General features: G+C 31.8%; 1 protein-coding gene across 10 annotated transcripts in view; it reads right to left on the reverse strand.

Annotated features, from left to right (window-relative positions):
- Nucleotides 1-13,639, reverse strand: part of LOC129942109 (filamin-A) — a 126,825-nt gene that overhangs the window by 1,221 nt on the left and 111,965 nt on the right. For 6 of the 10 annotated variants that reach the window (XM_056050911.1, XM_056050910.1, XM_056050908.1 and 3 more), the window contains 3 exons: nt 2,154-2,294; nt 1,909-2,078; nt 14-1,838 (listed from right to left, as the gene is read on the reverse strand). In XM_056050911.1, the coding sequence (XP_055906886.1) occupies nt 14-1,838; nt 1,909-2,078; nt 2,154-2,294 (2,136 nt within the window). Of the gene's footprint in view, nt 1-13; nt 1,839-1,908; nt 2,079-2,153; nt 2,295-12,927; nt 13,266-13,429; nt 13,632-13,639 lie in introns of those variants that run through there. The other 4 variants (XM_056050917.1, XM_056050916.1, XM_056050914.1 and 1 more) reach the window with 4 other exon arrangements.

A 13,639-nucleotide genomic window follows, 5' to 3' on the forward strand; every position in this document is an offset into this window, starting at 1 on the left:
AAAAGATCCTTACCTGTGCAGTTGATCTTGAAAGGTGATCCAACGATGTGCATGTTGTTATACTTGATTGAAGCATAGTAGTCACCAGGCAGGAGGGGTGTGTATCTACACTTGTAGCCCTCCTCGACTTCCGTACAATCAAGGCACACCTTCGAGGGACCATCAATTGTGACAGATAACGAACCAACACCAGCATTGCAAGTATTAATAATGAAGTCGGCCTTGTGTCCGGTTTTAACTTCCTCCAAGCCCAATCCGGTGGCATGCACACAAGCTGGATCAGCTACGTCCTTGCCAACCTTGATTCTGAATGGCGATCCGGGTATGTGGACTCCATTGAACTTAACGTGAATTGCATGGATTCCGTTTTCGCGCGGGTAGAAACGAACAGAGTACATTTCGCTGTCAATCACCTGGATGAAGCAATCATCATCGGTACCCGATGGGGCAACAATCTTAGCATCGAGCTCACCCTTGGCGCCGTTCTTGCGAACCATAAATTGGTATGGTGCATCAGCTTGAATATTTCCTTGTGGGAATTGTTGGACTTCAAGCTTGTGGGCGTCGCCTTGCTCTGGGGAAATGTACACCTTGTAGGGTGAGTCTGGAATATGGCGGTCATTGAATTTTAATCCAACACGGTACTCGCCGGGTTCGGTGACTTTGTAGGAGACATCGCAGGAACCGTCCTTGCGGTCCTTGAATTCAATTTCGGCCTTGCTAGGTCCTTCAACTGAAATTGCAAGGGAGCCACCACCAGCTTCACGAGTCCAAACATTAAATTCGGATGGTGCACCAACTTGACCACGTTCCAAACCAGGACCGCCAGCCTTTACTAAATGGGAACCAAAGTCCCTAAGAGGACCAACTGTGAACTGGAAGGGTGATCCGGGAATGTGCATTTCCTTGTAACGCACAGACACAGTGTGGATTCCAAGTTCTTTTGGAACGAAGTGAACAGAGTAGAGTCCGTCTTCGACTTCTTGGATTTCAGCGTCTTCAGTGACATTGCTGGGAGAGGTGACACAAGCTGCCAAATCAAAGGATGTGATACCAGGCATCTTGAAGGTCAACTTGCACTGACTTCCGATTTCAGTGAGTGGCACTGCATCACGCTCACGCTGAATCTTCTCACGCTTTCGGTTTGAACCTTCACCTGTTACCTTGACAGTAAACGGCGATCCCTCGACATGATGATCGGCGAACTTCAAATTTACAATATAGTACCCAGGTTCGGTGGGCTTGTAGGAGATACTCAAAGTTCCATCATCCTGATCGGTACACTGAATCTCAGCTTTGCTGGGACCTTCAATTGACAGCGAAAGACCACCATAACCAGCATTGCGAGTGTCGACGGCAAAAATGTTATCCGCATGAGTTTTACCCTCTTCCAGTCCCTTGCCAGATACTTTCACTTTCTTGGCATCACCGACTTCACGCTCACAAACGGTCACCTTGAATGGTGAGTTCGGGATATGCTTGCCCATACGTTTTACCGACACCATGTGCTCACCAGTTTCACGGGGAGTAAAGGAAATGCCAATATTACCGCTTGGCATACGCTTCAAGAAACATGGTTCCTCAAGACCTCCAGGAGCTTGAATAGAGGCATTCAATGCCCTCAAATCATCATCGGTGACCTGACCTGGGAGTGTGACTTCCGAGCAGGAACCAACGGAAATTTGATTACGTTTGCGACCTTCACCAGTGATTTTGGCAAAGAATGGTGATCCCTTGATGTTCTTATCACCGAAACGAACTGCAATTTGGTATTCACCAGGAGCAGTGGGAAGGTATGTCACTGAAACTGTACCATCTTTGTTGTCATGGTAACGAATCTAAGGGAAAAGAACAAAAGTACAAAAGTTAGAAATTGTCAAAGGTAAACGTGTGTTGAGAGTAGCTTACATCAGCCTTGCTAGGTCCTTCAACAGCTAGAGAAAGACCGCCTGCACCAGCACCCTTGGTGGAAATGGTGAAGTTGCATGGCTCTCCAGATACACCATGGGTTAAACCAGGGCCGTATGCCGTAACGTAGCCAGATGAAATCGAATCAACATGGAATTTGTAAGGTGAACCTTAGTTTTGAAAAATTGGATAAAAAAATGTTAGGTAAAAGGTCTTTGATGGAAGGGAATTCTTGTAAGCCGTACCTTGAACTTGTTCTCCATTGTACTTGACAACTAGTTCGTGAATACCTTCCTCCTTGGGATCGTATTTAATCGAAACGGTACCATCACGGTTGTCTTCAATGACGGGTTGATCAACTTTTCCACTTGGCATTTTTACTTCAGCTATAAAATAAAATTGTTTTCATTAGTTCATTGTTTTTAGTAACGTTTAATGAAATTTTTAATTAACGGTGATTAGTTGGACAAATAATATAAGGCTCTCTATTTTAAATTTTAAGCTACTCCGAACTTATTTTAGTTTAAACATGGAGACATTTTTCAATAAATACGCGCCAGCCACGTGACGGGCGTCTTTCTATGCTCATATTCATTTTCAAAAACGTTTCATTAAAGTAATTTCAGTGGCAGTAAACACTAATATAGCATATTTTTATTTCATTTTTAAATGTTATATAGTAATAATAAATAACCATCAAAATATGTTTTAGGGATATGTTTTTTTCATGACTCTAAGTTGCCTCCCATTATCACCCATTGACCCGGATTGTACATGCTTATGGTTTTAAAAACAAAAAGATATTTCATTAATCAACACCCACCCAAATTTAATTTCCCAATAAAATCAAATAAAAAATTAAAATAAACATTTTCACTTAAAAAAACAAACACACAGATTGTCATAATCAAGTGTTCAATTAATATCTCTCAACCGTTACAAATAATGTACCCCATATGGTTTCTATAAGAAAATCCAAAAATAAAATCGAATTTCAAAAGTTGTATTTCTTTTTTGTTGGTTGGTTGTTTTTTAAATTAATTTTCAAGAGAATATTCTTGCAGGAGTTTTCACCTCATATATGAATCCGCTTTTGGGAGTAGGTGAGGTACCTACTTGATTGCTGATTTGCAATCTTTATAAAGTACCTATCATCATAAATCATTTCAAATGAAATGCGTACTCTGATTCGTTGCAAACCGAAACCGGAAATAGGACTAAAATAGTTGAGAGCCGGGACTTGTGTGGCATGATCTCTTTGGTGATGTTTCATGCAAATTAATGATCTATGTCATTTGGGAGTTGTTGCCAATTAAATTGCGGGAAATTTGTTAGGGACTATATTATAGAAGATAGATGTATTTACAGTATTTTACAAATATATTAAAGACTGTTTTCTTAAATTTACAATTTTTTTTAGATGAATCTAAGAAAAACTTTGATCCAAGAAAGTCATTTCTTGGAGTTTATTGGTCAACGAAATTTTGTGCCGTTCAATCAAATTGCATTTTTTGATAGGTTATGATGGTCTTAATTGTCTTAATTCAAATTCGACTTCAAATTTGTCAAAAAATTGAAGTTTTCAAGATATTTTTTTTAAAAATTTGAAATAAACACATAAAATACAATTTTCGAAAAATATTAGTAGGTTAAAAGATTTCAATTGTCTTGCAAAAATCTTAATTAAACGCTGAACCATTTTGCTAAAACTGTTTTTAATAAAAAAAGGTAACATTTTAGTTTTTATAACATCAAGAATTTATTGAAAAAATATAAAACAGGTACTTTTAATATGTGATCAGAAATTGAAGTTGAAATCAGGATTCAAAATTACATCCAAAAAGTATAATTTCCAAAACCATGAAAACATTCAATAAAATTTTTTTCAAAACTTCAAATGAAGACCTATAACTCATGAGGATTTCTAGAAATGACGAAGACATCTCGAAGTCAGAAACATATACTTTTCGTCTTTATACAATTTTTTGTCCCTGAACTCTACTTTAAGAACCTGATGCGATTAGGCCACTAGTGTTTTTTGACTTCCTCATATCCGTGTTGCACTGTAATACCTTCTAACATGGGAATCTATTAGTAAGTATAAGTTTCATCATGTAGAAGCTTCCTGTTATGATCGGGAAAGATTTTAAAGATGTACTTTTGAAAAATTAATCTAAATGTGTCAACTATAATGTTTGACGATGTGTGAAATCAAAAGACTCATGTTTAAGAAATAGTTTTATGAAGGACTACATAGGTTGTTTTTCTGTTCCCGATTCGGGTCTGCGGAATGATATAACTGACACTTACTTTGATTCCAATGTTTGGTTTGATTGCAATGAACAAGTTGTTTTCTTTTTAGATTACTACAGATAATTAATTATATTGTTCTATAAATAACTCTAAAAAACAGCTAATTCAAGAAACATGCCCCAAAAGTTAACATAATTATTATTTCGGTTGTTAAAATAAATCAGTTTATGTTTAATCCAAAACTGTCTAAAACTGATTTCTTTAAAAATGCTGATTTATTATTGTTCCATTATTTATTTATATATTTATCAATCATCAATAAAGCTCTATATTTATTTTATTTAAAACATATAATATAAAAGCTTCTCTAGAACAGTTTCTGAAAATGTCTATTCTATAAGAAATAGCATTAGTTTCCCTGTTGCAACGAGTAATTGCCTCATTTAGGCCAAAGTTAGTACGATGAAAAAATCCGTATAATATATTAGAATCACAAATCTAGAAATTTGATACCGAATAACAAATACCTTGTTATTCGGTAAGTTGGCAATTCAATTCGATAGTTTAATTTATAGATCATATATCTTTTTTGAACTCTCTTAATTTAATTACATGAGTTTCTATAAATCGGATTCTAAACTATACTCGAGTAATTCAAAACAGATCTTCGCAGAGACTTAAGGGAATTTTTCTCTTGGGTTTCTCCATAAAAAACCGATCATTTAATTGGCCTTATTGGCTATATATAATTAATATTTTGCAGTAGTGAGAGTTTTACATCTAAGGCTATTACTAGATATTTTTAAAGATCAACGCGTTCTAATCGTACATCATTAAATTCATAATAGAAAAGAATAGGCGTATTGGGCCTGAAACAGGAAAAAACTTGACATTTGGAAACATTGAGATGGTTGTCATTACTTTGACACTATTCAGTAAATTTAAACAAATCTTTAAGAAGTATATATAAGTGACAATCTGATAAATACTTTATCTGATTTACTTTATTTTAGATCATCTGCAAATAAAAGACATGAAGAAGATACATGTATATCATTTATAAATAATAGAAACAATAATGGACCTAAATGACTACCTTGAGGGACACCAAATGGGACACATTTACTATCAGAACAACAGTCTTCTATATTTACTATCTGGATCCTATAGTATTTTAACCAACTCAATAGCTTCAAATGAAATCAAAGCGAAAACACTTTATGTAAAAGCACCCTTTGATTCAGACGGTCAAATAGTTTGTCAAAAACTGTGAATATAGTTTAGGCATGGCCAAAACTTTACTTATTGATCTGTAATTTGTAATATCTTGCTTTTATGCCGATTTGAATAAAGGAGTTAAAAACGAAACTTTTTAACGATCTACAAATTATTTCAAAATGAAAAAATAAGAAGATGAATTTTGCGAGACAAATCAAATATATTTGATCTACATCTAATGTAATGTGTAAAAATTATGTAGAATTGTTCTGATAAATAAAGTTAATTCTTGATTTCCTCTTTTAAGTTTTTATTGTGATTTTAGATTAAGCAAAGACGCTTTTTTATAAGTTCTAAGTGAAATAGAACCTTTTATGATACCTTAAATTCAAGAACTACCTTCCGATTGCTAGCAGAAGGAAGCTATCAAAGATCAGTTCACACAAATAAAAAATGTGATATGAATGTGTTAAAAAATGGAACAAACCGAAATACAGAACATCCATTTGCATCTTCGAAAATCTAATTCACGATAACGAATTGTGGAACACCCAAATTCACTTTCGCAAAGTGTATTCACAATATGTGAAACGCAGAACATGGGCATTATTATCTTCACAATGACAGTTCAAGAAAAATCAATCCTCATCATATACGCGGAATGTCACATGTTCTACTAAAAAACTACGAAATAAGACTTAAATCGTGATTTAGAATGTTAAGATACAGAATGTTTATGAAATAGCATAAGTGACGTCTACATAAAGCCCTCTGTTTGAAAGATTGACACGTTCAACTAGTTTCGGAAACTTGAGCTGTTTCCAGCTAATTTCTAGTTATCAAACGCAAACGTTTACTCGTACCTAAATTATTGCCGATTTATAAAAATTAATTTAAAACAATTTTAAAATTCAATAATTTTATAATCCATTATTAAATGTATGCAAATTTAAAATAACAATCCTCGTGTAAGTATTTTCTATATTCAAAACAAGTATTCTTACTTTTCTCTAAACCAACTTTATTTAGCAGAAAATCTGTTGTACAGGGTCCGCCAAAAAACCTCCCGTATTTTTAAACATTTATATTTAAAGCTATTTATACAAAAAATTGTATTCCAGGTATAGATAGATAGAGGTCTACGTGCCATTTTTAGCAACCATAATGGCGTTGCACGGTGAGCATCGCGCATTTGTCGTAGAGGAATATATCCGTATTTCAGTTGCGGATCGCTACTGTCACATGATTGAGACCTTCCTCCAACCAAACTTAAATCAGTATAATAGGAACCACAAAGAAGTGTGATTCCAACAATATGGAGCCACAGCACACACTTCACGGCGTTCACTTTTAAAATATGGGAGATCTTTTTGCCGAACCCTGCATTAGTAACATTTTGTAGTGAGTCCAAGGAATAAACCCTTAACCTTGGCTATTCTCATTTAATAATTTGTCTACAGTATTCACGCTTAAAGTGCACTGGCCATTTTGCCATATTTTTCGGCTAACTATATAGGTGTTTGTAGTACCCGTAGCATGATGGTTAGTGCGTTGGACTGTCATGCAAAGGGTCTGGGTTCAATCCCTGCCTGTGCCACCTTAATTTAAAAAAATAATTTTCGCGGGTACTGCCTCTTGCGAGGAATTGACAAATCCTTCAAGAGTAATTCTTGTCATGAAAAAGTGCCTTCTCAAACTAGCCGTTCGGATTCGGCCCAAAATTGTAGGTCCCTTCCATTCCTGACAACAGTACTCGCACACAGGAATGGTTGAGAGTTGTAAGTCACTAGGCCCTGGTTCACAACGGACTATTGCGCCACCCCATTTGATTTGATATAGGTGTTTCAAAAACAGAAGCCCGTTTAATTGACCAACCTTTTCAATAAAGCGAAAAGCCACTGACGAAGCGACAATCAAAACTGAATTTGCAAATAACAGGGAGCTGATATTTTGAAATTTGTTATAAAGTACGTAGTGCTGCCAATTTCAGTGCTTTCAAGTTACAAAAAGTTACTTCGATTCTTAATGCATTTGTTGATTGTGGTTTGTTTCAGTTTGTTAGTTGCATTTTCTTAAGCTCAATTAAGCGAATAATTAAACTAAACGGGGTTCTATTAACCGAAGAACAGCTGTGGTACGAGTATGTGTAGAATGGGAAATTTTTGATTTTGTATGTCAATTTAGCGAGGCAATCAATTAAGCGAGGTGCAATTAAGCGGAAATTACGTAAGAATAAATTTCCCGGATTTGACTTGAGTTAACTGTAAGATCTTTTAAAATTAACAAAATGATTAAAAATAAATTAAATGTTAATGTTCTAGTAAATCTTTCAAAAATTATAATTTTGTTTGAGAATGTTTCATTATTTTTCATTAGATATAATTATCCTTTTCTAAAAATGCTCACAATAATTTGTTTTAAATTTAACCTCTAACTACTTAATTTCTGAAACTGAGCGTATAATAAGAACATAAAACATTGAAGGTTTCCCTAGTTTAAACAGCCATTAACGTTATTTCAAAGAAGAGAAATGACTAAAAGCTTTTTGTTGACAGTTTTCGATTCAAATTGGTTTTTCTAAATTAATTTTCTAAATTAATTTTCCTCCAATAATTAATAATTTAAAATTAAAACAAATTATGCTAAAAATGAATTCTCATTATTTCTTTTCAAAGTTTATTAATAATTTATTTCATAAAAATGAACATGGAATGAAAATTAATATTAATATCTGACAAATATCATAATATTGTATTTTTTAACCATCAGGAATTTACTAGAAATAAAATTGGGAAATTTCTGAAATATTATCTAATCTTGCTAAATGCTTCATAATGAATTTGGTGACGCAAATGAAATAAATAAGATACAATTTTATTTTATTCTGACAAAGAACTTTTTTATAAAGCTTCGATTTACTGGCGATGCTTGGTACTAAATTCAAACTATTTATTGATATAATTTTTCTGCAAATATTTGGCAACTTTAGCTATAATTAATAACCACATTGTTTAAGGAATATGAAACTTTGGCTCTTTATAACAAAAAATAAAAAGATAAAATTGAATTCTATAATCTGATATTAATTTTAAAAAGAAGTTTAAGACAAAGACTTTTTACAAAAATAGAAATAAGATAACTAATTTGAATTTATTTAAATTTTGCTAACCAAAATTCGTCACAACTGATCCCAGTACACCTGAGTAAAATTTAGAATTATAAATGAGATTATTATTTTAAAAATTCTAAAAATCAATTTGTATTTGTATTTTGTTTGATTTTTGTTTTTTCAAACGAAAAATTATTTTAGCTTAGACAATATGTTAAGAAAAAAGTGTGTATTTATTTATTTTCTTTTGTCACAAAAGAAATTAGAAACAACAAATTAAACAAATGTTTTTGTTTGATTTTTGTTGACAGCGGACACACGCCCCTGATTTAGAACAAATAAGTTTTTTTTTCGGAATTCAATTTTGGTTTTCTAAATAAAATATTTTCAGACATAAGGTCTACCTGTCATGAGATATGTAATACATGAAAATTCAAATTATTCATTTGAATTTTCAATTCTTTTTTAGAAGTTTTTCAACACCTGGGAGAAATGATTTTCGGCTCATTTTATGGAATTGAATTTATTTATCAATTTTCAAAGCGTATTTATATCCAAATATACCCATAGGTATATTTCTGGACTTTGTGTTTAGATTTATTTTTCAGATCAAAGGATTTTTTTAATACATGTTTTTTGAAATCATTTTAGAATTTTACCTTAGAAAACGAATGACACAGTAAACAAAAATTGATTTTAAATAAACTGAATAATATAAAACTGGTATAAATGAACGTATTTATAAATATTGTACTGATATATTATCAAATATGTTGTATGGCTAATGAGTTTAAAAATGGTTAAACCATGAAACTAAGACATTGATTTTATTTAATCGTAAGAGTTAATTATAGGTTTTATAATTAGCATTTCTAACAATTTTTTTAAATTTTAAATGTATCAATCCTGCTCTTGGATCTGTTTAGAGTGAAGCTGGATAAATAGTATAAGCATAAGAATAATGTCTTAATGAGACATTTGCTTCTCTTGAACACCACCGCAAAGTCCCATGCCTACCATTGTTTTATCGTTTTTTTTTTATTAAGAATGCTCTTCCCCTAGGAAATTCTATCGTTATACCTGTACTGCGAGGAATACCCATCAGTTTAATTTTTAATGCTTTACTAGGCTCATTACAATGTCCAGACATTCAAAACCAATTAGCATCTTGTCCTAATTGCTCGGACTATATTTAATCATTATTAGGGTATTCATATCCCCTTAAGTGCGCGCACAGTATAAAAACAAACAAAAAAGTAAAAACCATTTTCGAAACATTACCCGTGTTTTTTGGCATTCTATAAATGAGTATAGTAGAAAATTCCCAAGAAAATGCATCGGCAGTAGCCAGATTTGTGTATTTAAAAATTGGTACAACTAAAAGAAGATCTGTCAGAATAATAATAAAAAACAACACACAAATAGAAGAAAGTTTTGTTAAAATCAAAAAAAAAAAAATGGACAATTTTCAAGAAGAAATCGTAATGAAACATCGGAAGATTATGATTCTATAAAAAAAGTTCTATTTGGCATTAAATAAAACCTTAAGAAGGGGGTTTGTTCGTTGACTACTACATTAACATATGGCATTAAAGCAAACTTGAATCTCGTCTCAATTGTTTATATAACTATAACGATACCGGTCAGGGATTAGAGTCGGTTCAAAGATTTGTGAAGAAAAACCTGTGTGGAGGAGTTGGTACAGATTGTTTTAAAAAAAATAGCTATAGTTTTGTTTTTGATCAAATTAAAGAAAAATGCACATGGAGTAGATAGAGTATTCTAATGTGTTGCTGAACTATTCACTTCTTCATTGTTTAACACGAATCAAACTATTTCACTTGCACTTTATAAGAAATATCGAAACACCATTTGCATTTTAGAAAGTGCTGTCATACTAAATAATTTTTAAATATTCACACCTAAAACATTTATTGAATCTAAACTGAGATATAGATACCTTTAGTCGAAAAATATAAAAACTTAATTGTCTTTTGTATTCTTGCAAAATAAGCCCAGTTAGTCCATTTTCTTAGAAAAAAAATAAATTAAATCAGCAGTAACAAATTGATTTTTTTTTGTCGCAAATGAAAAACACATGATTCCAAATGCACTACTACTCAACGAACACTGCCATTGAGTTACGAATGCAATATCAGTTATACCAACATTTGAGAACGAAATTACACAAGATTCATTTGAGACTCGTATAAATGTCAAAAACCCATCCGTAGTAAGATTCTACTTTAACTTTTATCGGTAGTATTCATGCTTTGGATATTGTTTTTGTTATTTGTGTAAAATCCTGCTATATTATTTATAGATTTTCCAACAAAATACAGAATTACTCTTGGAGGATTTGTCAATTCCTCGCAAGAGGCTTATTAAATTGGTTCGAGAACGAGGATGGTTTCTGTACTCATTTTGAATGCATTTTAGTCCAAAATGCGGTCGAGTTCAAGTTAAGTCATAAAATTGACAGAAATTAAGATTTGAGAATTTTATTTTTCATAGCTTCTCGTATAGAGAATCAACACACAGGTAAATCTATGTACTTTTTATGTTGATCTTTTTATTTCCTTAAAGTCACAAAATACAATTCCATTGAGCGTTAACATTTTTAATTTTATACCTAAGCGTTAAAATACAGTCTTAGATTTTGGAATAAAGTCTGAACTGCTTAACTAATATGAATATTCTTAGCTCAACACAAATTGTTTTTCAATAAGAGGTTTTGACATTCAAACCCTCCGAGGCGTTAAGAAAATAAGAACGTTAAACGCTCCCACAATGCATTAATATTTGTAAAATTCACCTCGAAAATATTGATATTTTTGTAGCCACAGTTCGCGAAACTAATGCACTTTAGGTCGTCGTGAATCACCTTCTTCGTCCGCAAAAGTGAAACTGGTGGGAATATGTCAAGTAAGTAATTTAAATTACTAGACCATGTGCGTGGTGCTTATGTAGTCCCACGTCGTTTTCTCGTCGATCTTTGGCGCCAGTTATATCTATCATTGGGTTTCATCATTGAAAACAAACATTGCAATTTTTTGGCAGGTCGCATTTTTAGAGAAAAATAAATGCGCAACTTCACTTTTTTTTTCTCAAAAAACATTCTTTGCGTGATTTCCGATCGATCGATCAGTACATAATTTGTGTTTCTTATTAAAAGGAAACACTGTCAAATATTGATTCAAACATTTTTCCGGATCGATTTCAATGATAGCTATAACTGGCGCCTAGAATATGGAATTCCACGAAAGACATTTAACAACGTATTTTGTATAAAGACTGAGAATTTAAGGCTCTAGTATTTAGTGAACACAAGAAATAAAATTTATCGATCTCCCATTAACGTCGTCGTTTCTTTGTAAATTGGGTTCTTGTTATCATCAACATTTTTCGGATTGTTATCGAAAAATCATCTTCAGAGATGGGGGGCATTTTCACCTCAGAGACCACATTCTAAGCCTTTTTTCTTTTGACCACGTTGAAGATAAAAGGCTTATGGCAATGCAGTCGATTCCAAGATGGTATTTTAGGACATACAGCCGCCAATGTGCGGATTGTTCGGGAATAATTTCATGAAAAGTATATTGTTATAACGTCTTCAAAAATCTTGTTTTCTTGCATCGACATTTAATATTAAGGCATTGTGCAAAACATGTTGACTCCCATAAAAGGGGAAATCATTTTTTCACAAACTCCATCACTGTTTTTGAAAGTGTTAATTGTTTTCTTTAAAAAATCTCCAAAATGTCTATGAATTTTACTAGATCATTAAAAAGACATTATAAAAATATTACTATGTACTTTGAATAATATATTTAAGAGAGAGAACTAATGACTTTTCAAAGAAAAAAGGTTCAAATATGCCACGTGAAGTTCTTCAAAGCAAACAAAATTATTTAGTTGTATTGTGTAAAAAACCCCAAAAAATACCGAAAAAAAACTGTCCACAAAATCTAATTTTGAGAAAAATAAGATTGAAATATATAAAATTTAAAACTGAATTTTCATCATCAAGCACAAATAATTAAATATAAATGAAAAATATGAAAACTTATTGATATTAAAAATTATGTGAAAAAGAGGTCCTAAAATTCATAAAAGAATAATAAAAAACTTTTTTGAAAGCATTTAAAAAAAATATTGAAATCAAAAGTAAAACTTTCTAGATTTTTATCATTTATAAATATGAGAAAAAACAAATTAACAAATATATTCATATTTATGGATAACCAAAAATAAATTCATAAATTTATAGATTATGCAACAAAAAGAAAATATGTCTTCTTATATAAATTCTAACATAAAATTAATTTTTTTCATTTTCAAAAAAAAAAAACACAAAATATATGTGCCTTCGCATGTGTGTGTGCGCGTGTAGTTTTTGAAATATTTTTGTTTTTTTGGTTTTTGATTTTTGATTTTACCTTGATGTGTTCTAATAAAATATGCCGTTTTAAAATTTAATGGTGTAAAATCCAAACCATCTAGTTCTTCATTTTCTGGAATGACTGCTTCATTAAAATAAAAGGGCGTTCTTTCGTGACGATCAAATTCCGAAACAGTGATTTGATGATATTTTTGATGGTAGAATAGTGAATATTCTTCCCACGTTGCTTCTTTGGGTTTTTGTAAGTGATGGGCCCAATTGAACATGATTTGTTTTTATTTCAATAGTTTTTATTTTAAATAACGTTTAATCACAATATTTTGATTGATTTAACAATTTTTTTTTTCAATTAAAAAACAAAATAAAATAAAAACACTTAAAATTAGAAATAATTTTTAATTTATTTTAATATTTTCTTTAAAATATTTAGGTTATTAAAAATTTTGGGAAGAGGAAGAAAAATACTGGAAGGAAAGTATATTATTAGTTAATATCCTTCTAATATTTTTGTTTCCGAAATTAAATAATGAGTCACTAACGTTTTATTTTACAACGAGCACTTTCAAAATAAATTATAATAAATTTATTGATTTAATTAAATCGACCGCTAATTAAACGTGCGTGCGTTATTCTTTTATTTTAATCCGCGTCACTAATTATATCAAACCAAGTCCTGCCACACGGTTAAACCAAAAAGGTACTACCACGAATGTCTGCACGTATCCACGGACCGTCTTCAAATGAGCTTC

This window comes from Eupeodes corollae, chromosome 1 (genome assembly GCF_945859685.1).
Source record: "Eupeodes corollae chromosome 1, idEupCoro1.1, whole genome shotgun sequence".
Taxonomy (NCBI): Eukaryota; Metazoa; Arthropoda; class Insecta; order Diptera; family Syrphidae; genus Eupeodes; species Eupeodes corollae.